Here is a 25,923-nt window from a genome sequence, read left to right as displayed (position 1 = left end):
TTATTTATTTATTTATTTATTTATTTATTTTTTGGTGCAGAGTACTTTGGAATTAGAACTGTCCAGGAAGGACTGTAATCTTATGTTATTACTACAACCAAGTAAATTTAATGCATTTTACCAGTCAGCCAAGGAATAGCTGAAGGAAGGGCCTTGAATTACAATGGGAAGTAACCTTTGCCGCCAACAGCACCTCCTAAATGGCTGCTCTCTGGGTCTGCGGCATGTATGACCTGCTGCGGACACATGAGAAGGGATAACAAGGGAAAGGAGGAAGAATCAAAAGAGGATGGACGAAACATCCAGCATCCAACTGAAAACAGTCAGCCTGGAATTGCCAGGCACGGTGCCCCAAGGTTCTCCTCAGAGCTTTGTCAGCCCTGCTAGGGACAATGCCGGCAGCTTAGCTGTGGAGGGTGACCCTGACACTTTTAAAAAGGACTGAAGACCACCCTCTCTGAACTGAGATGGCCAGAGGTCTGTGTCTCGTGATTTCATACCATTGGTCTGACTCACTTTGCAGATGCCAGGGTGGGAGTGTGCCCGGGAAGGAAACCACATGAACCTAATGTTCCCAGTGACAATTCTGTGGAAGGCCATTTCTTCTCCCCAGGAATCCTGGTCTAGATAGGTCTTCCAGATGCTGACAATGCTGGGACACCCAGGCTCAATACCTAGAGGGTCCACCTTCTATCTATGAGCCCACAGTGAGCACAATGACCTAGAGTCTTCATGCGCACAATTTGGGGAAACTGAGGCTCAGAGAAAACAATCAACCTGTCTAGTTAAAAAAAAGAAATCAACGCTAAATTAGTCTGGGTTTTGATCATGTGCCATTTCTCTTAAAAACTGGAGATGAACTTTATAATCATCTACGCAGGAGGAGCTCTATGTGAGCCGCGGTGAAGGGAACATGTCCTCTCTCCAAGGAAGCCATGCTAACCTCTCCTGCCAGTAAGAACGAACATCACAGAAGGGCAGAAGTGCTGACACACTGAAGGTATTCTTTATGTACCGCATGGAGACAGATATAGAACTACAAGGAACTATATTGAGAGATATTATACTGTTCGACAGTAAATCAAATTTACATGCCTGGATGACTGTTTTCCATCCATCATCGACACGAGTAGCTACTCCCTGCTGTTTAAAACATATTAATATGAAAAGTTAGGCGGCTCAAATTCATCATATTTGTCACGTGATGTGCAGCAGGGACACTGCGTAACCTCTCACCAGCACTGCTGTCCCAGGTGACCATTCTTACCGCGACACTACAGGAGGTAGTCCATATAAGGCATTCAAAGCACAGTGGCCGAGTAAGAGTTATCAATACAGTCTGCCAGGACCAGGGAGAATCACCTAAATCACTTCCCACTTAACCGTGTCAAACGGCCCCTGCAGTCCAGTACTCAGATAGCAGAGGCCAAGAAAAACACCACAATGGCATCGGAAAAAGAGACCAAAGGCATTAACTGGCATATACAAAGACACTCCTGAAAGAATCCCTGGCTCTAGCCAAAGGTCAGCTCTACAGCGCACACTGTATTATGGGTGGTGCACACACAAAGTTCCTCCTGAAATCAACCGTTCTAGCCAAGGGTCAGCTCTACAGTGGACACTGTGCTATGGGTGTGTAACAAGGTGGGCCAGGCCTGCTTGTTCTTGTTGGCTTTTGTCCGGCCCGGTACCTCACAGCTGTTTAGCCCCAAAGAAAATCACACATAGGTCTCCATAAATTATAAGCTGATTGGCCCATTAGCTCTAGCCTCTCACTGGCTAACTTTTACATCTTGACTAACCCATTTTTCTGATCTATGTTAGCCATGTGGCTCAGTACCTTTTTCAGTGGGGCAGGTCACATCCTGCTGTTTCAGTGGTCTGGGCAGGAGTGGGAGGAATCAACTTCCTCCTTCCCAGAATTCTCCTGTTCTCCTTGCATCATTTCTACTTCCTGTCTGGTTTTCCCACCTATTCTTCCTGCCTGGCCAATCAGCATTTATTTAAAACATGATTGACAGAATACAGACAATCCTCCCGCACCATTCTTGATGATGGACTCAAAGCATATGGCTTCACATGTCGTGGGACTTTAGACATCTTTGCTCATTACCACTTGTGACCTCTGCCAGTTTCTCACCTGCACCTCAGTTTTCCAAATGAAAACCGAGAGGACTAGATGGGGAGAGCCCCCACCAGCACCCACAGACTTCCACATTGGGCAGCTATGGGTAAAAAAAATATGGGCCAGCTATATTAGCAATGATCAGAGTTCAGAAATTCATATCACAAGCATCTTCTCCTTATAGGGTACATACTAGGCCAGTAGCTCAAACTGTGGATGAACCTAAGGAGAAATATGAAGTAGCCCACACTGGTTTCTGATGTGGATGCCCATCTGTATATGTGTTGCATTTATTGGATAATGAATAAAGTTGTTTCAGCCAGTGGCTTAGCAGAGTAAAGCCAGGTGGAAAAATCCAAGGAGAGAAACAGAGAAAAAGAAGGCGGAGTTAAGCAGATGCCAGCCAGCTGCTGAGGGAAGATGACACGTAGAGAATGTTGTACTGCCACGACCATGTGGCAATACATAGACTAATAGAAATGTGTTCATTTAACACGTAACAGCTAGCCAGAAATACGCCTGAGTCATTGGCCAAGCAATGTTGTAGTTAAAAAAGTGTCTGAGTTTTTATTCTGGTACGAGCAGCCGGGAAACAAAAGCACAGTTTCTGTGTACAGGTCTCTAGTTAGCTTGAAGTTCTTCTCACCAAACAGGTAAGAGAAGAGGGCTGAGCCGATTAACAATGAGGTGGCCACAACCCATGAGAGCTTAGTGTTAGGAAAACTAGTAAATTCTTCAGATCCAGAATGAAACGTGCGAATCTGGATATCATTCAAAAGATAAACAATAACTCTACTGTGAGGTTTCCTAGTTGATACAGCCCTGAAATTACAGATATGCAGTTATTTTAATCCTGGGAGCAATACACCTTTCAGGGAATTTTTATATATCCATCACTATTAGTAGGAAAGAAATAAAAATATACAAGTTGAACCTTTTCAATTTACACAGTAGAACACTGTACAAAAGACTTTAAATAGGATAGCTAATAATTGCCAAAGTCACAGTTGTGCTAATATAGGATTTTTTGTTTTTGTTTTTTGGTTTTTTGAGACAGGGTTTCTCTGTAGCTTTGGTGCCTGTCCCGGAACTAGCTCTTGTAAACCAGGCTGGCCTCGAACTCCCAGAGATCCGCCTGCCTCTGCCTCCCGAGTGCTGGGATTAAAGGCGTGCACCACCACTGCCTGGCTTTAGTTTTTTTTTTTTTTTTTTTTACATTATTAGAAACCTGCTTGCTTTTCTTCGGCCCCCTATTTGCTGCAAATGGCTCTGGGAAGAGGCGGTCAGGTCCTGTTCAGTTCAGATGAGAAAGACGCTGAGCAACGTCACTCTGCATCTCACAGCTCCCCCGGGAGTACAGGGCGCAAGACAACAACCCCAAGCCTGGCTTCTCTGCTTCTGCCCAGCAGCTTGCCTCGCTTGTTTCCTCGATGCATGCATTTCTCATTCATAATAAACTCAAGGTGCACGTGATCGTCGCTGCCCTAGATGGGAATCATGACTCTGACTGGGCAGTCTCTGTGGATCCTGACACTGATAATGCTGCCAGCATCTGGAGAGCTGAGCAGGTGGCTCAGTGGCTGAGGTGCTATGCAAGGAGGACCTGAGGGACGGTCCGCAGCAGCTGTGCACAAGACCAAGAGCTCTATGTACCTGTGCCAATGACTCTGGCTGGGGAATCAAGAGGATCCGGGGCTTTCTGGCCAGCCAAACAATGAGGAGGACAGTCACAGAGAAAGGCATCCATTGCTGACCTGACCTCCATATCATTCATGAGTGCACATCCCAATACATACAGAGAATCTGGCCTCCATATGGTGCATGAGTGAGCACCCCAATATGTACAGAGAATAAACATAAAAAAGAAAAGAAACTTAGAATATGTCCATTATTAAACTAATATTAAGTTAGTGAAACTGTATGCCTGGTACATAGTCATGGAGGCCACAAGAACACGGCAATCTCCCTTGGAGGTATCTATGTGTGACTTCCGGAGCCCACTTTCTGCAGCTCCATTAGCATTTTCCTCCTCTAACTAGGCCAGAGAGTCTTGGTCTTTATCTTTTGTATCCAAGTTAGCCGAGACTGGCTGGAGACGCCTGTTTCACAGGACAGACCAATGCACTGTGCCAAGGGATGAGGGAACTAGGCAAACGCAGTGTGACTAGTAGAAAGTGGAGTTTTCTTCCTCTCCACGCTTCTCCACAAGATTGCAGGCTCATGTCAGCTTGTGAGACCAAGTTCTGCCATCTTCTCGTCAGCTCTAGCATGCACACGGCCAGCGTCCACCCTGGGATCTCAGCTGACATAAACGTACAATTCTACACGGAGCAGGAAGCCTCACTTCACATCCCATAGGCCTACTGCTGTGTGGGGGCTGCTTATTGCTTTCAATGAGATGGAAGTGGAGTGTGTACATCTGTGATCGAATCACAATGTCCACATATGAGCAGCAGAGACGGGCAGCTGAAGGCAGAAAGCAAATCAGCTTCAACTGCTGCACTCTACTTAGCCGATGCAGGCATGGATGACACTTTTGGAAGTGAAGAACACTATCTTTGCAGGGTTCTAGAACTTTTTTTCTACTCAGATAAGCCCAGATTCTCTGCTCTCACTGCCCAGGGGTGGCAATGCCTGGCATCTGTGCAGAGCTCCGTGAGATGGCTTCAGCACTGCACGGATTCTTAGCTCGCTGTTTTTGCACTGGACTGAGGTCTGTACTGTCCACAGTGAAGTGGGCTCCATAGAAGGAGCTGGGGTGTTTCTCCCGAAATATGATGCTATTAAAATGAGGCGGTGGCAAATCTTTGCCATTTTTGCTCAAGGCTTCATGGTGTCTCTCTATCAACAAAAGTGGATTTTATTTTCAGGAAACTACATATGCAAAACAAGCTGGAATTGCTAGCTGGGCAGGGACCAAAGTGCGGGGCAGCTCTCCAACACGGCCACTCCGGGTTGGTTCTCAGAATGTGGGTACTAATGAGGAACGTGTTGGTTACTTCGGACAGCCATTTGTTACAGCTCCTTTAAAAACAAACATCTGTTTACTACTGAGGAGGTAACAATCACAGCTCCCCACTTGCTAATAAAACTCCCATAAAGATGGCTTTATTTATTCTCCGGGGTATTTATAACTTTCTAGTTTATTTTTTTCACAGACTTAAAATCAAACACGCCACCCTTCAGACTGGCTTTCCCTAAAGAGGAAGGCAGATTCGTTCTCACTGGTGCGGGCAATCTTGGCTCTCGAGCAGTGCCGTGGGCGAGCCTGAGTCCCGTAGAAAAAAGCACCCACTCTGAAGCGGCCTCTCTGCTTCCCACCTGGGAAGTCAGTCTGAAAAAACTCTCAGCCCAAATGGCAGAAACTAAAAAAAAACAAAACAAACAACTGTTCCCTGACTATATAGCATGCAGGAACAGGAATTAAATCTATGTAGTGGCTGGAGAGCTCCTTGGAAGTGTTTCGCTTGCTAGCCTACCTCCAGATTTAGTGAGAGACCCTGCCTCAAGGGAACAGCAGGGAGAGTGAGACACTGGACATCCTCTGGCTTCCTTGTGAACATGTGCGTCTGTGCACACATGTGTGTACATACCACAGATACACTCACACACAAGCAGAATAAATCTAAACAAACAAAACTCAAAATCAGGAAAGAAAAATCTTATCTCAACTTAAACTGATAGTGAAAATAAGGTACCAAAAAGTGAGCAGGGAGCTTCATCTGATGTCAGGACACTCTCCACTACTGACCTGGCTACTGGAGAACCAGTCTACTTTCCTGCTGGAGAATGCAGACTCAGGGCAGCTGTCTGAGCAGAGAGAAGGCAGGAGGTACTGACTTGCTGCACACCAGTAGACACAAGAGAGCCACACCTTTTAGGATGCCCAATATGGTCTGGTTTTTCTTCACTTGCCTTGGAATGAAACAGCAAGCTTTGTGTTTGCAGTTATCAACTATTCACCTGATGAAATTATGGATCTCACTTTGAGACTTCAAAGTGCGGGAAAGGACAATTAACGTCCATGTGTCCATAGGAAAAAGTATCTTAAAATTATTCCTGGAGACACCAGGAGAAGAGAGAGTAAAGAGTAATACATAAAAGAAAAACATGGAAGAAGCTGACTACTTTATGAAAGCAGATCACACAGCCAGGGGTGCAGCCCCAAGGGAGTCGCAGTTAAAGCCAAATCTAATGACACAAAGCAGATGACGGGACTCTGGGCTCAGACGTGTGGAAGGAGGTGAATGAAACCCCCGAAAACTAAGACATTCTGATGACTATTTTCAGAAAATCAAACAAAATGTAACCCACCAAAACAGAGACTTCTAATGGACTTCAGCATGAATAGAACAGTGTAAATCTTAGTCAAAGCTACCGCAGTAGAAGAGGGAGTCTGGCTGGAGCCCAGCAGCAGAGCGCTGGCTGCCCTCACCCAGTACTCACCCAGCAGCAGAGCGCTGGCTGCCCTCACCCAGTACTCACCCAGCAGCAGAGCGCTGGCTGCCCTCACCCAGAACTCAGGTAAGGGATATGAGAAAAGAAATAGTGCTACGATGCCTACTTCTAAGAAATTGTGGCAAAAACTAAACTCAGGCTGAAGAGGAGAGAAGCACCCAAATCTGGGCTCATATTAGACCTTTTGTTCAAAATGTGCTTAAAGCAGGGAAGCTGACCAGACAACATTTTCAGTTAAAAACTGATGAAAAAAATGTCAAGCCTAGCCAATTATCACAGTGTTACAATAATTAGGACATAATTCTTGGTATGAAAAACTCACAAATACAAACACCTAATAAATTACTCAGAGACACTCTCTGAGAAATTAAAAATTAAAAAAACCCAAAAATTAGAAAATAATACTTTTAAAGGAAAAAAGGAAGAGCATAATTATTTACAAATATATTATAAAGCTACTTTAAATCTTTTAAAAGTGTAACAAATTTCTTAAAATTCAAGATTTTATCAAACATCTTCATACACTGAATGCAAATGGTAATTTTGCTCTTAATTTTTAAAATGATGAAAAGAGAATATGTTTTAAAGCCTTAAAGATAACCTATATTAACAGCCAACAAATATAAAAGCAACATAAAGCATAAAATTATTTAAGCATAGTAATAAACACCTTGAGTAACTATTATAGTAAGTTCAAACTGAAAAAATTATCTTAGTAATAATCTTAGATACAGAGTGTAACATTGTATATTTTTTACATTCCAATAAAAGAAAATGTTTCAACAGGCTTTGTTAGATATAGGTAAACACTTGGTACTACAACAAAGTTGTCAAATATTAACATCAAAGTATAACCTAAAAGAAAAGGGAAATTATTGCTAAATTTCATGTGCTTCTAATATAACATCGAAATAGACAAAAATAATATGGAGGTATAATTAACTTTAAATCATATTAATTACAAGGTTTGAGAAAAATGAATAAGGATTCATAACACTTAAAACATCAATTTAGTCACAAACACCCATATTAATCTACAATAAAAGCATCATTTTTCAAAAAATTACTTGAAAAAAACAGTATCTGATCACAATTCAATAAAATGATTAATAAAGTTACAGATTCAAAACCATTGTTCCAGTTATGCAAGTCAAAATGAAAATAAAACAGAGAGAGTGGAAATCACAGACTATTTCCAAAGTGACGTCAGCGAGAATGCTAACCAAGTGGGAGCCGGCAAGAGGCGCAGTTCTGAGGGTCGGGTCTAACTGCCTGCCCATCACAACGACACAGTATGACAACCAACTGAGCACACGTGGTCGGGCGCTGGCACATGAACAAATCAACACGCCCCAGGAAAGCAGATGATAGTATTAATAAATACACCAAGGCGAGCATGGCCGAATTAGGTAGGGGGAAACTTTCTGTTGGGTTTGCACAGCAAACTAACAAAGCTCTGTCCTTCCTCTCCTGAAAGCAATTTGGATCTATGTGCTTCAGGCTACCATTCATTAATCTAAAAAAAATAAAAATATAAAGAAGGAAGGAAGGGAGGTTGGTTGTGAATGAATTCTTAAAAACAGAACACATGGGGGTTCTGATGTTGCAAAGGTCAAGACCTGCAGAGGAGGAATGCCAGCTACCAGGAAGGAGCCAGTCTGTAATTGGTCCTCACCTTTCCCACACAACCCTGCTAAGTGCACACCTGGGGGAAAATCAGGCTAGCAGGCTCCACACCCTGAAGCTGTGACCTCCTGACTGCTAATTTAACTTCTGGGCCATGTGACAGGAACCTCTGGCGCTGACGGTAGGAAGGGAGCCACAGAAACAGGAGTAAATGAACCCTGCAAAAGTGTCTCATCATAGTAAGGGCGGAGGGAGCTGGAGACAACCCCACTGTAACAGGCAGACTTGTCAGCATCCCAAGCTCAGACTCCTGAAACACAAGACAGGTGGCCACAGAAGAGTTCACAGGTAATATGCTAGAGTTATCATTTTGCTAATGATTACTGATACTGATCTACTTTCTATATTATACTTAAAATTGACTCAAACTACTGGGAAAGTAAAATAAAAAAAAAATAACATTCAGGCAACAGATAAAAATTTGATATTTATGATGACAGGTAGGAAAAAAGAAAAAGGAATATAACTATCAAGCCAAGAGGGCAAAATTTCTAACAGGCATTTAAAGAAAACATAAATGGACAATAATCACTAATGAAGTCACATAAAGACTCCCATAATAATGTATTTAACAGTGAGGTTGGGAACTAGGCTGCTGACAGAAAACACATTTGAATAAAAGTATACAGAATGGATAAAAATAAACAAACTCAGATGCTATGAAGGGAATGTCAGGCAAAAGAAACCCAGTGATGAGTTTTACTATTAACCAAAATAGAACTGGGGCAAAGTAAATAAATAGGATGGGGTAACAATGCTGACTGTAAGTGCAGCTAATAAGAAAGTTAAAATACATAAAACTAGAAGTGACAGGATTATAAGGATGGATAAAGGGCAGTTGCTGACTTTAACATGGACACCTTTCAGAAATTGGCAGATCAGTGGACTCAGCTGTGGAGGAATAAGATTTTCAGGTGTGTGACTTTTGTTTATGCTGTATTTATTTAACTCCGAAGCTGTGTTACTGTGTCTGTCTAAAACACCTGATTTGTTTAATAAAGAGAGGAATGGCCAATAGCAAGACAGGAGTAAGGAAGGTGGGGCTAGCAGGCAGAGAGGATAAATAACAGGGGAACTCTGGGAGGAGAGAGAATGAAGAGCAAGACAACAAGGAGAGGAGGACATGGGGTCAGCCACCCAGCCAGTCATGGAGTAAGAAGGAAAGAAGGGTATACAGATGCAGAGAAGGGTAAAAGCGCAGAGGCAAAAGGTAGTCAGGATAATTTAAGAAACGCTGGCAAGAAACAAGCCAAGGTAAGGCCGGGCATTCAGAACTAAGAATAAGCCTCCATGTGTGATTTACTTGAGAGCTAAGTGGTGGCTCCTCAAAAAGCCAAGAGAGTAAAACATGCCACAAGAGTCAGCTATGGAAGGAGAGGGGCTGACCAACCCTACTGCTTATGCTCATTTCCTGGAGCACCAGGTTCTGGGAGAGAGAGAGCCAGAGCCTCTAGCTGTGTGCACACTGGTGAGCACACCAGGCTCTGATAGCTAGCTCTAAACCAGAGTCACAGGGCCCTCGTTAAATCCCATGGGACACAAGACAAAACAAAATCAGAGTATAGAGAAGATTACTGTAAGGAATTAAGGGCGACAGGAAGAGTCTATGGAAAATCAGGAGTGACGGGTGGGGAAAGTGACAGATGCATTACATACACACATGAAATTATCACAGAAAAAAATTCACAAGCAATTTCAAATGAATGAAAGACTTTTTCCACAAAATGCACAAAACTCAATATGACAGAATTTCAGGATCAGAACTCCCTATCTTCAGAAACGATGAAGCCACTTGAGGCAGGTCGTGTTTGACACAGGAAGTGTCTCCCTCACACTGAGGCTAGACAGTCTCTGTAACAGTTTTTAGTTATGGCAGTCACTCCTTCCGTTGCCTACAGCTGGGGAGTCAGGCAACAGTGAAGGGTGTGCGCAATTCTGAGGGTTTGGAGAAAACACTCTAAGCACATATTGTTATAAACTTGAATTAAAAGAGTATTAGCATAAGAAAGATGTCATTTGCCCACAAATCAACTTACTAATTTGAGTACAATAAAATAAGAGGGAATTAATAAAGTGACCCGTTTCCTTGAATGAGATGAGACTAACGTAACTTTACAGAGAAAAGCTGGCCTGGAGATGCACAGGTCAGCGGTAGACACAGGGCTAATGTCAATGGCCCTAGGTGCGACTTCCCAGTACCAGTGAATGCTCAGGCCCAAACGAGGCCTCTCAATCCCCCCTCCCCACACAGGTCTCAGGGAACACCGAGGAATAAGGGGTAAAGAGAACACAAGAGCCAGAGGAATGTTGTAAAATGCTGTCATCTGCAGATGACACGGTCATTGCACTCCTGAGCCCACTACAGTTATGGTTATGATCTTAAGACCAGGTCAGTCAACACTCCAGCAGGCAGCACTAACGGGAACCTGTGTTTCCTCAGGCCCCAAAGGAAACAACATGCAGATAGGACGGGGTGATAGTCCTGGGTGGGATCTGAGGGTAACGGGAGGGGTGAACTGGGTGGCTAGGATCAAGGTATATAGTGTACATGCATGAAATTGTTAGAGAAAATAAACAGATGGAAAGTTAAGATGGACTTTCTTTACTAGTCACTGGCGCTAACATCTGAAGAAAATGGCAAAGCCTTCTGAGCAGAGGAAACAACCCTTAATATATGTGCTGACCATGGTGTCAATTACGTGAAGAAATCAAGTCAGGCGCACTATACAATGAATTCTCAGTACATGCCTGATGCCAATTAGTGAGTATTTAACTGCTAACTAACTGGCAAGAACTGTGCAAACACAGAGGGCACAATCTGTTGAAGAATCATGATCATAGAATCAAATTGGAAAACATAGCTGGCCTAAAGTAAGACTGGGTAAGGTAGTCACAGCTTGTGGCTTTGCCAAAGCAACAAAATGGATATTTTTAAAGTAATTAAGAGAATCCCTCAATACCAGACTTGGGGGAGAAAAATCTATCTGGTTCTCTAACTGCACACTAAGGGTCAATCCGGGCCTTTCTTGGACAGAAGAGCAAGCTCTTCAGTCCCAAGACTAGCCTAGCAGACTCCCTTGCCTGGGCGTGGATGAAGAGGATTCAGCAGGAGGAAGACAGTGGGCGGGATAGGTAATCATCACCCTTAACCTCGATGCAATTTTCGGCAGGGCTGCATCTTGCAAAGCTGCGGGTATCGAATGGATTCTTTGGGGTAGAGGAGGGTGATGGCTTCCTGCTGTCCCCGTTCCTTGGTGGTTATATTATCTGTTCAAGGTCTGCTCACTGAACTCTTCAATGGAACCCTTTGGGCACGTTATTCTTATTAGAAATCTGTCTACTTCAGGAAAACAAAAAACAGCTTTCTAGAGAAATAACTGCACTAGAAGAAAGAGAGTATGGCCACGTGCCAACGCATCTGTAAAAGTAAAAAATATACATTGTAACCTGGATGTGTCCGGAAATGACACCCAAAGTTACAAACTACTACTGCGACAGGTGACAAACATCAAAATTGGTGATAGTAGAATGCAACCTGCTAACATTGTACTCTCATATTTAAGACTCAGACAATGTTCTTGACAAACTTTAGTCAGGAAACAGATGATTCTTGGTTCATTCCACAAATAAAAACACATTTAACCATGCAAGGAGCAGGCACAAGCAAACGCTGTGCAGGCCAGAGCTCACCTCTTTGAACTTGTGACTGAGCTTGTTCGTGTCCAGGTCTGATGGGGAGAACATGTCCTCATTCTCCGGGAGCTCAAAGACTTCAATGGCCATGTCACCACCAGGAAGAGTGGGCCCGACCTCCTCCTCCTCCTCATCAGTAGCATATTCTCCAGTCTGAAAGGCAGAGGATTTCAGAAATACAGCTCTCCTTATCCTACACGGAATTGTTATTAAAACAATCATTTTTGTAAGAGAAAAGCATGTCACCAAATGGCAAGAGTGTTAATGTTTAAATCAAGCATGCCTCATGCACCCAATGTTATACACAAATGTTAGTGCAGAGATCCAAACTACCGCAGAGACATGTGCGTTGAACAGTGGACAGCATCAGCAGTGAGAGCTGCTTCTCACTCGAAGCATCTGACAGTTTTACTAAATACAATCACATTGCTAAGGAAATAATTTCTTTATTACGTCTGTTTATGTGTGTATATACATGGGAGGGCACATACACGCTACAGCACATAAGCGGAGTCTGAGAGCGCTCTATGGAAGAACGTTCTCTGCTTCCATTATGGGCATTCCAGGGATTGAACTCAGATCATCAGGCTTGGTACCACACACTTTTACCTACTGAGCCATCTCAACAGCCTCAGGAACAAGTAAGGCCTTTAAATTCCTACTTCCTAAGCCATCTACTATCAGGAGCAAGGAGGAAGGGACCAGAGGTCAAAGATTTACAGAGTCGGCAACCTTAGCAAATAAACTTCCATCACTCCAGAGTCCGACCACTCGTGTTCTGTTTGCTAATGACAGAGGCATGAGCTGGTGAAGGACAAACCCAGGCCTTCTAACCATAGAAGGGCCACGTTATACCTGCAGAGGACTCCAATGAAACCATCTTGTCACATCTTAGTCAGTCACCTAAGTGTTTAGATTTCTAGATTTTTCTTGGAGAGCCAAAGATCTGTTCACACTCTAAGACCATCTCTGCCGTGGTGGCCAGCTTAGATGGGGCATTCACCCCCTAGCTCACAACTTCATTAACTAGTGTGCTGCTCTTAGCTTGCTCCTCTCGAAGGCCAGGAGAACCCTGTAGTTATTTGAGTTCATGACCTATGAAATAAATGTATGTCTCTGTCACTGACTTCCTCAACATTATTGGAAAGTAACTCCACTTGGCAGCACCAGGGTATGAGGCTATAATTCAAAATAATTGCCTGACATCTTTACCTTATGTAATTTAAGGATAAATCACAGATTCCATGGGTTAAAAAGACCAAATTCATATAATTCATCCCTGCTCCTGCAGGAAGTAGCTTTTTCAACACAGAAAGTGCAGATATGAATTCCCATTGCCTTCAAGCAAGCCTTCATACACAATGGGGTGATGGATTCCTTTGATTAAGCAGCCTCAGCTCTGTGCATTGCTCTTCCTGTATGCTGTGCTCGCCCTGCCACTGAGGGAGATGGGTTTTTACCTTGGCAATGAAGGAAATCTGGTCATTCGCCTCCAAGTGATCCTTCCTAGTCAGGAAGGCCAGCATTCAATTGCCTTCAGACGTCTCTTTTCCAAACAAAATAACTGCACTTTGTCAGCAGTACAAATTTCTTTCTCTCTAAACATCATGGCTGTCCTCTGATTTCTTTCCTAGTGCCTCAGCATTTCTTTAGCCATGGATCCGAGAAGTGGACAATGTCTACTAAGATACTTGTGAGTCACTGACGCGGACAAACTGCCTCAGTACCTGCTGGACCCTTCTTCCTCACACACGGACTATTAACATGGAGACCACAACCTCATGGCATTTGTCTCAAGAAATAAGGTAAAAATTTTTCATGTAAAAACGGCAGTTTTAAAACCAGCCACAGGAAAGCTGGGTCCCTTCCCTTCCTTTCTCATTCAAGTAAATTAAAGACATCTTAACTGGAAGGAAAAGAGGTTAGTATGAGCTACTCATTCCTTTGAACATGCTAGATGTTTAGGATTCTTTAGACACTAGCCTCAAAAGGCAGGTCTAACCTGTGCCTACCGCCCAGGCCACATGAGGACAACTATATAAATGGCCAATGCAAAATCATAAGCTTAAACTATTATGCATTTTCTTTTGAGATTCTTTTCTATTTAATTCAATTTCATGTATTTTGAGCATGAACCTTGTAGATTACAGTGTCATGTTACAATGGCACAAAACATTCTTGCGTCAACTTTAAGTACTATTCCAAGTATCTTTGACACTACCCAATGGAACACAATGATGTAGCCTATTGGTTTTAGGTAGCTACTAAGACACTCTTCATCAGAATCAAAAGTGTTAGCAATTCTTACTTCTGAGAACAGTTCTGGCCTTGTCTATGATATCCCTCACATAATTATCTCTGCAAAAATATGTTGTTAAGATTTCTACATGCTTATTTTGTATGCTTTTTAAAAATTTTATTTTTACATGCATGGGTTTCAGGTTTGCTGTAAGTGGAGTCACAGACAGCTGTAAGCTGCCATGAGGGCGCAGAGGACCCAGGTCCTCTGGAGGAGCTGTCAGAGGTCTTAAGCACTGAGCCATCTCCCCAGAATTCTAGTTTCTTTTATTTTTGATTTCCCAAGGTTCCTTTCTTCCATAAATCCAAATCACTCCCAGCTCTCCTGGAATTGTAACTCTTTCTACCTTTCCAGTTACTACTGCTCTCTCTTTCCCACCAGGCTTACATGCGTCCCGAAGCCAAAGTATATCTTTCCATGTCTTGAGTCCCCTTTATTGCCCTGAGTCTTATTTCTTTTAAGCCCTTGAGAGTGTGTGGCTTGTAAAACTGTGGAATTTTCTCTCACCAACCATGTGCAATTCCTACTGTCGGGAGCTTTGAATGCTACAGAACATCACAAACATCTGGACGGAGAAAGCTATGTTTAGCAGACAAAGAATAATACACTCTCCTGACTCTTTTATCTTTATTGAAAATCTTAATGATTTTTATGGTTACCCTGCAAAAAAATAAATGCTATGGAACAAAAGATTAGCAACGTGTTGTAAACCTCGAGGCAAGGCCAAACCCACTGTTTGCAGAGAAAGACGAACAATGTCTTACAATACCACCTCTCCCCACCCAAAAAAGCTCCACTAAAGCTTCCTGCCACCACCTATCTCCCTGGTAGCCAGCTTCCTGCCTACTGACCAAATTTAAACTCTTTAAAACAACTGGATTCTTGGCATACTTCTTCTCACTGTGTAATCTACTTTAGATGTGGCAAGGGCAGTTCTCAGTAACTGAGAAACGGTGAACATCCTTCCCTATGTTCTGCTTACCTTGTTCATAATTCCTTTTTCTTTTTCATGGTCTCATGATAAGGTTGTGGAGTAAAGAAAGCATGGGATAAATCCGGACTAGCTGAACATAGCGGACAAAGAGGAATACTGAGAACTCAAGAACAATCGCAGTGGGGTTCTTGGTCCTACTGCACGTACTGGCTTTGTGGGAGCCTAGGCAGTTTGGATGCTCACCTTACGAGACCTGGATAGAGGTGGGCAGTCCTTGAGCTTCCCACAGGTCAGGGAACCCTGATTGCTATTTGAGCAGATGAGGGAGGGGGACTTGATCGGGGGAGGGGGAGGGAAATGGGAAACGGTTGCGGGGAGGAGGCAGAAATCCTTAATAAATAAATAAATTAAAAAAAAGAATCCTACTTTAGAAACTTAATGTTTGTCCAGCAATATGCACTCAACAGCTAGATGACATGGGTCTGAATATGCCATCTAAATTTGGATAAACAGACTCAGAGATTTCACCCAAGGGCCGTCAGTTAAGTTGAAACTATTACCTAACAGATTCCTGAAACCAGCATCCCTCCTTGTATGCGCTGCCATTACCAATCTACAGAAACAAAAACTTGGCAGGGGAGAAAATATCAAGAATATACTTCTTCAACATTTCTTTAAATGTAAAGTTTCCCGGTATGAGCCTGCCGTGTTGAGATCTACCATTCCACAGTTCTGATTATCATTAAATTCATTTTGAAGTTGTGTACATGTGTCTGCTGGGATCCAAAGTCTGGTCTTTGCTTTTCCTTGTAGTATGCTCATCCTGAAGCACAAAAGAAAAAAGAAAAAGAGGAGTTCCCTTTGGGAGGACAGGGAAGCAGGAGCAGCAATGGCTGAGGATTATACAAGAGGGATCACTGAAAATCTAACACATTTTTTTTTTCTCTGAAGTCTTAGGCATGTCCAGCACAGTGACAAATCTCCTGGGCTCAGGAACCTGCTGACTGTTGCTTCATGCTTTCTTTCTTAAAAAAAAAAAAAAAAAAAAAAAACCACACAGCCAGAATATATAATCACTGAAAGTTTGAAAGGATGAAAATGACTTCCGCAAGGGAAGAAAGGTGTCAGATTCCCCTAGTTTCTGTTGTCAGCCTTCACTTGTTCTTCTTACACTTCATTTTATGACCTCTGGTCTCACTCTTCCCAAAATACTCTTCCATCACTGCTTCTCCCACTTTCTCAAGACATGAATGCTTCGGGCCATAGAGATTTTATTAAATGACAATGATAAAGAGGAGCGCCCTGTCAGGGTACACCTCTGGGTAAACATAGCTTCTGCTTGGTAGGAGGAAAAGCATTCAGACAAACTGAGCCTGGAGCACACACTAGAGACGCAGGCATCAGCCCATGTCTTACTGAAGGAACGGAAACTTCCGAATCTAGCAAGACAGTGAAGCAGGGTCCATAAAAGGATCATAGTTGTATGGTCACGTACATATGGGTTCAAATGCTGGTTCTGAGATTTTGCAAGTGAACTTCTAGACCAAAATTTTGATTGTTTCATGTGTCAAGCGAAAAACAAACAAAGCAAACAAACAAACAAAAAAAAAACCCCAAAAACAAAAAACAAAACAAAACAAAACAAACCAGTTTCTTGCCAGGACAAGGGCGTCACTGTTAAATTACAGGGTGCCTAAAAAGCGTTTTACAGGAAGGTCCGGCACTATAGATGGTGACAATAGTTGGTCGTTGTCATTGCTGTTGTTGGGACCAGTGCTACAGTGACTCTCTCCATGAAGTCTCACCCAGCCTGTATCTGGCAGGCAGACGACACTAAGCATTTCTCTTGTAGGATTCCTTACGTCTCCACACACGCATCTTTTGCCAGTACTCTGACATAAACCATTCCTTTCCTACACCGGTTCCTTCCTCATGCTGTAGTATGAACCTGTTACTACCAAACTCAAAAGTCCTGTGTCTCAGCATGTCTCATGACATCCTACCGCCTGTCAGCCTGGTCAAAGACGCATGTGCACTCATATCAGAGCATCCTGTAGCTGTGGCCAGTAAGACTCCCTCCTCTTCCCTATGCCCCAGTGCACACCTTCATCTCTCAGAACACTCTCAGTCACATCTGCCTTTTCCCATCAACTGGAACTTCCTCAACTGTGCCAGGTACCATTTATCCCTCTAATCCCAGTGGCCAGTGACTGTTTGGCATCTAGTAGGCCATGAACAAATGTTTGCTGAATAAATTAAGACACTTGTGGTCACATCTGCACACCATGGCAGAGTCGGATTTTCCTGTTAATCTCAGCTTTCCAGGATGAAATACAGTTAAGCACAGCTGCAGCTGAGGTCTTAATGGCCCTACTGGGGATTTTTCTTGTTAGGTTCAACCATTTGCAGTAATTTTTGTTGTAGCAATGTTTACTCTGGTAAATTCTGGAACACTAAACAGTGTTAATCATAAAAATAGCCCAAAATATGCAGTCTGTGGGAATTTTTTTGCTGGATTTGAATTCAGATATATATATATATATATATATATATATATATATATATGTATTCTCAGACTCACTTCTGAGAAGAAATAAGAGACAAGTTTCTCTGCAGAGAGACCTCAGATGAGACACTGATGCTCACAATTCTCCATCCAGTAGGATTTTAGCAAAAGCAAAGCAAATTCGGAACATAAAAATCCCCCACAAAGGCATCTCTTTCTCCATGCTGGGCCAGTGACTTCTGTGTGGCCTGGTTTTGTAACACTGGGCCACTTAAGACTCCAGACGTTATCTGCAGAGCTGGGAAACACTTTCTTCAGCGACTGTTGTGAGAATATACAACAGCAACACATTCAAGGTTATACCACTGCCAAGAATACACTCAGAGCCCTTTAGTACCTGCTCATTTCTCTAGGACAACCACAAAGAAGTTCAGGAAGAACATGCCACTGGGACTGGAGAGAGCGGGTCTCCAGAAGAGATAGCTTGCATCTCTCGTGGTCTATCTTGCAGAAAACAGGTTACAGATTTCAATGTCTTAGGCTATTGAGGACTTGGGGAAATACACACATGCGATACTGGCCTGTGATGTGTCTTCACGACTCCTCATTTACTCAGTCATTCAAAATGCACCAGTTTTTTTTCCTTTTTTTTTTTGTTTTAACTTTGTAGTAATATTTGTTCCAGCTAACAGTTCTGGAAGAGCAAAGTTAAGGTACCACCTATGATAATGGTCTCCTCAGCAGCCAGAGATACAAGCTGGTGAACAGTGGCACGCGGAGAGCCTTGAGACAGAGGCAGAGTCTGTAGGTGATGTGCATGCACTGGGGACATGCAGATGTGCGCATGTGTGTGTCATTACATGTTCATCGAGTCGCAGTCTTTGCTTCTGGGAATGTTTCTTGCTTTTTATATCATTCTTACTACTTAAGTCTCCATAGATAGAAACGTATTTTAAAGGTCTATTTTTATTATTGTAAAATAAGTGTGTGTGTGTGTGTGTGTGTGTGTGTTTGGGGTTATGAGCACATTACTGTCGAGGCCCTTGGAGGCTAAAGGCATCAGATTCTCCTTGGAGTTATAAGTGGCCGTGAGCCACCCACATGGGTGCTGAGAACTGAACCTGGATCCTCTATTAAAGCAGGAAGAGGTCTTAGCTAATGAGCCATGGTTCAAGCCCTCAGAGAAACATTTAAAATTAATACCTACATTACTCATCTAGTCCGGAGTCCCCAGCTTTCAAGAGCTCAGTTCATTTTACTGTTGACAAATTATGATTCTAGCAATTTTAACTAAAGGTCTGGAAATAAAATCTCTTCCATCTACTCAAATTCAAGATTCCTTTCTTAAGTATTTTCTGTTAATTTTCTTAGCTCATTAATTGGCATTGGATTTTTATGTTTTCTTTAAAGTCTTTATCTTCCAGAAATAGAAGGCATACTCAAAACCAGGGTCACTATTTCCTGCAAGAGTGTCTCCATGGTAAAGCGACTCCCAGAGCCCCTGCTTCCTGTGCTCCACTGGAAACCTTCCTCTCCAGTGCGGACTGAGCCTAGCAACTCAGCTGAAGCTAAACACAAGGGAAGTAACTACGTTAGTTACAGGAAGTGTGGCTTCTGCCTCTTTTGTCCTCTTGCTTTCTCTGAGGTCTTAGTAGTGGGAAGCAGGAATCCATCTTGAGAGCAGGAAGAGGCCACATTACAAGGTAGCGAGATGTCTGGCCACTGGCCAGCAGGAACAGGGGTCTGCCAACAGTCACATGAAAGAGCATGGGGTGGCTCCTCTGCATCCTGTCAGCAGCTGCGAGGGAGTCTGGACGCAGACCCTTTCCCAGCTGAGCACTTAGATGACCACAGTTCTGGCTGACACCTTACTGATGGCCTTGGGACAGATGTAGGCTTAGAAAGATCCAGATGAACTGGCTCAGAGTGTATTGCAGAAATATTTATTGGGGGGAAGGGGGTACACATAAGAAGGGGGGCGGCCAGCAAGTCAGGGAAAGTAATAGGAATGTGGCTTTGGAAATGGACAACGGGCAAAGGCTAGACAGATTCTGGAGGATGGATTTGTCTAGATTGCCCTGAATAGACTGTTATAAGAAACTTGGAAGGCAGGGTTGCTAACATGGCCGAGTGTTCAGAAACAGCATCAGCTTCTCAATGAGATGTAGGAACTATCTAGGAAACGGGAGCATGTCAGCAGGGGAGTTCCGTGGCATCAGGGTGTTGCCTGCCTGCCTGTTTTCCTATTAAATAGGAAGGAAACAAGATGTGACGGCTTTAAAAGCCTACAATTAAGTTTAGAATTAAGAGGTGGCCGCCAAACCCAAGGTCAAATTCAGGAACGGCTTGCCGAACCTAGTTCTCAAGTGGAGGCTAGTTCATTGGGCTTCTGCCTTAGGAAACGCCAATTTGAAGCCCTATCCACAGGCAAGGCTGCCACTGCCCTACAAGAGGCACCATTTCTATTGATTCTAAGGCTGTAGACTTTCACTGAACAGTTTGTTCCCAGGGCCTGTGCAGAAGGGATCTAGGAGGAAGCCCTTTCTCACACTCTCCACGTCTCTATTGTTTGTAACATGTGGGAGACTAGCCCATGAGAAAGGACACACCTGTGGCCGCACTGCTCAAACTGACCAGGAGACACGAGAAGGGGATCCGCTAAGTCTAAGAGCATGGATTTCTGTGGACAGGATTCCAAGACAAATAACACCCCAACCTACAGTACTGACACCATGCATACCCCACTGACCCCCAATAAACAAATCTGTAAACCTTCAGGATTACCGTAGAAACCTGTTGCACTGACATTCTTATTTGTCCTAAGTCAAAAATCCAGGTAGATCAGGGAGCACCAGTAAATGGATAGACGGGGCTTCAACACATGCAGTCTAGGGGCCCGAGACCCTTCCTGTCCACAATAACCGCAGCAGGCTGGAAGAAGCTGACAGGAAAGCCCCCCAGGACCAAGGAGGCACCAGTGATCCCATCTAACTGAACAACTGCCCACAGAGTGCATTAAATCCCGAGTTCTCCCTCAGGAATTCTCCAAGTAAGCAAGGGTAGCAGCATTTTGGAAGGAATCTCTTCAGCCACCTGAAGGCTATAAGACCTAAACATGCAAAACTGCATCTCCTTCCAGTGACTCCTATCACCATGGAGCCAGGTAAGACAGTGAGTTTTGAGCCAGCATCCACAGAACTAGGACGTTTAAATATCCCTCTCCTCCAAACTCTCCAGTAAACCCAGGGTCCATGTGGACTGTCAGGAGGAGTCATCTTAGAGCAGCGGAGGCCAAGATAGAGGAGAGGAGCTAACAGGATTATGGAGGCAGAAAGCAATCCATGTCCTTCACAAGGCATTCTTGGTGCTTAGTGTGGATTCATGCTAATACTGTGATTCACAGACCACCTAACACACTTTCAAAGGCAGTCCGTAACTGCTGGCATCATCACCTACCCAGCTAGGTCTCTGGCTCAGCAGTCCTAACGCTGACTCCACATAGGAACTGGAATGGATTTCTAGCTGGGGAACCCGCTACTGCACTGTTGTGGTAACGGTTCTCATTGTCTCATTTTGATGTGAGGAATGGGTTGCTGTCAAGGGTGATGAGGTCAAGAGCTTTTCCTTCTCTACTGGCAGTTGGAGTCCAAAGATCTACCTCTGAGTTTCCATTGGAGTCTGTCTTAGAGAAATATCCCCGACAGGCCTAACATTCCAACCCCAGGTGTGTGTGTGTGTGTGTGTGTGTGTGTGTGTGTGCGTGTGTGTAATCAAGACAGAGTTTCTCTGTGTAGCCTTAGCTGTCCTGGAACTTGCTTTGTAGATTGGACCGGACTTGAACTCACAAAAATCTGCCTGCCTCTACTCCCATGTGCTGGGATTGAAGGTGTGTGCACCACCATGCCAGGCCCAACATTCTTTTCTAACAGATAACATCCATACAAAGATGTCTGGTTTGAAGACAAATCTAAAATTGCAAGGCAGACCTAACAGACTGCAGGAGAAACAGGGTCGGTGAGCAACCCAATGACGCTACTTTTTCTTATCCTTTGACTTATCATCTGCCCTGTGGACAGGAGTCTCAAGATTCCCTAAGAGTCAAACCAAAATGATTGAAATTTCCCCCCTGTTCATATAGGTGTATGTTTTTGTAAATATTGTCACCTCAGGGTCAGAACCTTCCTCTAAGCCAGCATGTTTGTCTATAATAGTTGAAGCAACCATCAATTTTTTCTGGTCATTCAGCTCTTTACTTCCTAAAGGCAAAAAAAAAAAAAAAAAAGAATACCACATGACTTCTGCACAGGTAGGTACAGAAGGATATTAGCTCTGAATACACTGATGCGAATCTTTTATACAGAGCAGTAAGAATGTTTTCTTGCTCTGGAGGGAAAGGCTATCTTTCTTGCACAGTCTTGGCCAACAATTAAAGAGACAATACAAAGGGCAGCCATAGAACTGTCACCAAAATGTGACAGAGCTCAGCAAATTATTTCCTGATTCTTAGATTTAAAGCAAAAAAAAAAAAAGAAAGAAAGAAAGAAAAAGGAAAAGAAAAAAGAAAAAATGAGAAATTCAGTTGATTTTTAAAAGACTGAAACAGTATTGTTCAATTTAATGGGAAAGCCTCTAGAAGGTCAAGTAATCAGGTAAGAAAGTTCCAGTGCTTCTCTTTCCACAGGGATTTTAACCGTCTCCACCTCCTACACCTCTGGTCTACAGGTAAACGGACGTCACTTCTTGAACAACCCTTTCCTTGTCACAGTTTCTTCTGCAACAGAGCACAGACAGCAAAATCAACCTGGAAGTAGAAAAGTAAGAGCAGAAACCTGTAGCTCACACTTCCATCCTCGAAATCCTCATGGTAAAGGCTCTTACACTATGGCCGCGGGACTCTTTACCGGCTGCCTGGAAAACAGCTTCAATTCTGTACAATGTTTATATACAGTTTTCACAGCGAAATAGCACGCTTCTCGTGACACAAAAATATGTGATCCATGATGCAATCTCCTTAATGATGAATGCTACTTGTCTTTACATTTCTGATAAATATCTACGACACAAAGACACAACCCATGATCTTTTGTTTTCCCACCGAGATCTTGCAGCAACCAGTCAATGGCCAAAGCCGACTTCTGCGATTCAAATGTCACACTGCAATTTCAAACTGGCAGTCTTCCTTGAGTTTCACTTTACTTGCCCAGGAAACAATGAGATATTTATTCCGATGCCAGGAAAACTGTGGGAAGAGTTGAGAGATTTGTGCTTTCTTGAATTTTTAATCTACAGATGTGGACAGTTGGTGACAAGAGGGGTACATGCTACTATTACTTTAATAATTCTGTAGCATACAATAAATAGAATCTCAGAAAATATGTTTGTATTAAAGTTGATTTACACAATTGCAAGAACTATAGCAGACTATCAATTAAAAAAATTACAGCTGCACAAAGTATAAACACCTCAGTGCAGTCAATGCAATTTTTATATATAATGTACACATATACTAATGACAAAAGAACCTGCATGCTCTTCTCTCCTTCTAGAGGGAATATGTATGCTTTGTGGAAACAGTGTTCTTCAGTGTTCCTCGAAACTTTAAGAAGTATAACCCAGGGTCTGATAGCAGCCAGCAGCTTCCTATACCTCACCCCCAGAGCTAGACCTACATACACACCTTGAATTAGTGGCTCTGATGCTGGAAAAGGATATTTGTATTTTTCAAGAAGTACCAATACTGCTGGACATGGTCCTATCACTTGCAATGTTGAGTAGGGAGACATTCCTTAGTTCAAGGCCAGTCTGATCTACATGTTAGATTCCAAGAAAGCCTAGGCTACAGAGTGAGACCTGTCTTTAAAATAAACCAAATAATAATAATAATAATAATAATAACAGTAATAAAAATAAAAGAAGAGATACAGTATTAAGCTATTTTTCTAAGTACTCAAATACTAAGAACTATGTTGTATTCATTTTATATGCACATAATTGTTAAATATAAGATATTGAATATGATGGATTTCTTTTTTTAAGTCCAAGTTGACAATATATGGACAATGAATAGTGACATAACCACAGTTACTGAGCTAACCCTTAATTCAAGAGGAGCGGAATGTCTATGCCTGTGGGTGAGCGTCCTTGACTCCTCATGAGTCACCAGCCCCAGTGCAGAATTTTGTCAGACTATTATCATTCTTGTCATTGTTTGCTTTTAGTTTTACTACATTTTTGTTTAAGCAACATATCATTATTTTGTCAGATCTTTATAATAGTTGGAATCACACTGTATTTTGCCGTGCCTCTACCCAGTAGGACAATTCAGACGGCACTAGTTGCGAGGTGCTGATACGACGCTCACACACTGCAAAACTGGATGAATAGGCCACAGTATATTTATGCATGCTCATGTTAACAGAGATATTGGACGCCTTCTATTTTTCTGCTACAAGACTGTGCTACATAAATTATGAATTATGTGTTTGACATTTTTATTTTACTAACATGTTGAACAAAAGAAAGAAATTTGGAATAAATTTTGTCTGACTGTAACAATGTCTTTCCAAAGTGACTGAGTCAACAAATTTTCCTCCGTGCACAGAACAAGAGTTCCTCTTACCTCTCATCTTCCTTGAACTTAAAATATCCAACTTATTTCAGTTCCACAGGTCTCAGATGGTATTCACTTTGGTTTTCAATTTCCACTTCCTGGCTGCCAGCAACAGCGTTGGTTATCATCTGCCATCAGGGCTTCTTTTGTGGCATGTCTGCTCAAGCCAGGGCCCCACAGGTGGTCTCTTACTACTGAGTCAATTACTATTTTCAATACTTTCTTTTAGTTCCTGACCTTCCATTACACTTCCTTTAAAGTGTTCATTCGATAAATATAAGTTCCTAATTATAATATTACCCCCTTCTCAATCGTTTCCTTTATGGAACTTCCCTTTTTCAAACTAAAGACATACCAACACCCTCCCTTGTCTTCTCCCCTTTAGTTTTACTTCTCATATTTGATTGGCCAATCCATCTGCAATGGAATGTATGGAATGAAATGGGAGCTCAACTTCTTTTCTTTCTCCCATTTACTGATGTGCTTCTGTCGATCATTTTCTCGGCTCGTATAGACTATCTATGCTAATGGCTGCATCTCGATTTCTCACTAATCTGCCTGCCCATTGGCTCTGCTGTCTAAATTACAGCAATCTAAAAATAACACTTGTTTAAGGCATTGATAGGGCTGTCTTACTGCATTCTTCTTTCATATGCATTTTAACAACTGCTTACAAAAGCCACTGAACACAGCTTTAGGGTTTCACTAGAACCCACACCAATATGCAGAAAACGGACTCAACGTAGCTCCGAGTCTTTCAATCCACAGATAAAATTTCTTTGCGTTATATACACTTGATTTAACATATTTCAATAAAAATTGATTGCCCCTTTGAGGACCTTCCATACCCTTTATTTCTTGATATCTAGTAATGTGATGTTTAAATTTTACAATTTTCTCCTTATTTGTAGACATTCAAATACATGCTATATTTTAATAGCCCATATTCAGAAAATGTACTAAAACCTTGCATTATTGTAAAAATAGGTGGTTTTCAAGTTTTCTAACTAGACAGTCTCATTATCTGGGACTGGTACCAGTTTTACTTCTTTGCCAATTTATTTCTTCTCTTCTTGCTTTGTAGCACACTGTCAGGTATTCTAAAGAGGTCGATTTTCAACTGTTAAACTATACACATTCCTGGCTACACCCAATCAGGATGTGCAAACTTTGATGTATATTGTCAGATATGGTTTGATGACATTCTGCTTAAGTGGATTTTGCATAATTTTAATTTAATTTTAAGTTTTATTTCTCATCATTAGGTTTTGTGACCAAGGTTGTAACTAACTAGTTCAGCATCTCACACTCTCCAGATTTTATCACATTTCTGACGCCAAAGCCATGTGACTGCTATTCTATGTCTGAAGACAGAACTTCTGGGGCATTTGCTATACCTGGTAATGATTTACCTTATCTTTCTTGCATTTCTTTTTTCTCCCTACTTCCTTATATGTCCACACCCCTTCCCACCTTCCTTTCTCTCCTCCTCTGCAGCTGTTTGTTACTCATAGTGTTTTCTTTCCTTGTAGTTTATACTTTGAAACTGTAAATTCTTCGCAAAAACAACCTTTAGGATTTAATTGAAGTGAACACACCCAAGAAATGATGT

At 42.5% G+C, this 25,923-nt stretch overlaps 1 protein-coding gene across 7 annotated transcripts in view; it reads right to left on the bottom strand.

Annotated features, from left to right (window-relative positions):
- Ppp1r9a (protein phosphatase 1 regulatory subunit 9A) overlaps positions 1 to 25,923 on the bottom strand; it is a 286,389-nt gene that overhangs the window by 54,365 nt on the left and 206,101 nt on the right. For all 7 annotated transcript variants that reach the window (XM_041675345.1, XM_041675346.1, XM_041675344.1 and 4 more), the window contains one exon: positions 11,960 to 12,115. In XM_041675345.1, the coding sequence (XP_041531279.1) occupies positions 11,960 to 12,115 (156 nt within the window). The remainder of the gene's footprint in view (positions 1 to 11,959; positions 12,116 to 25,923) is intronic.

This window comes from Microtus oregoni, unplaced genomic scaffold (genome assembly GCF_018167655.1).
Source record: "Microtus oregoni isolate MIOR12 unplaced genomic scaffold, Mior012 000026F_ref0000081, whole genome shotgun sequence".
NCBI lineage: Eukaryota > Metazoa > Chordata > Mammalia > Rodentia > Cricetidae > Microtus > Microtus oregoni.
This window is presented reverse-complemented; position numbering and strand designations above follow the sequence as displayed.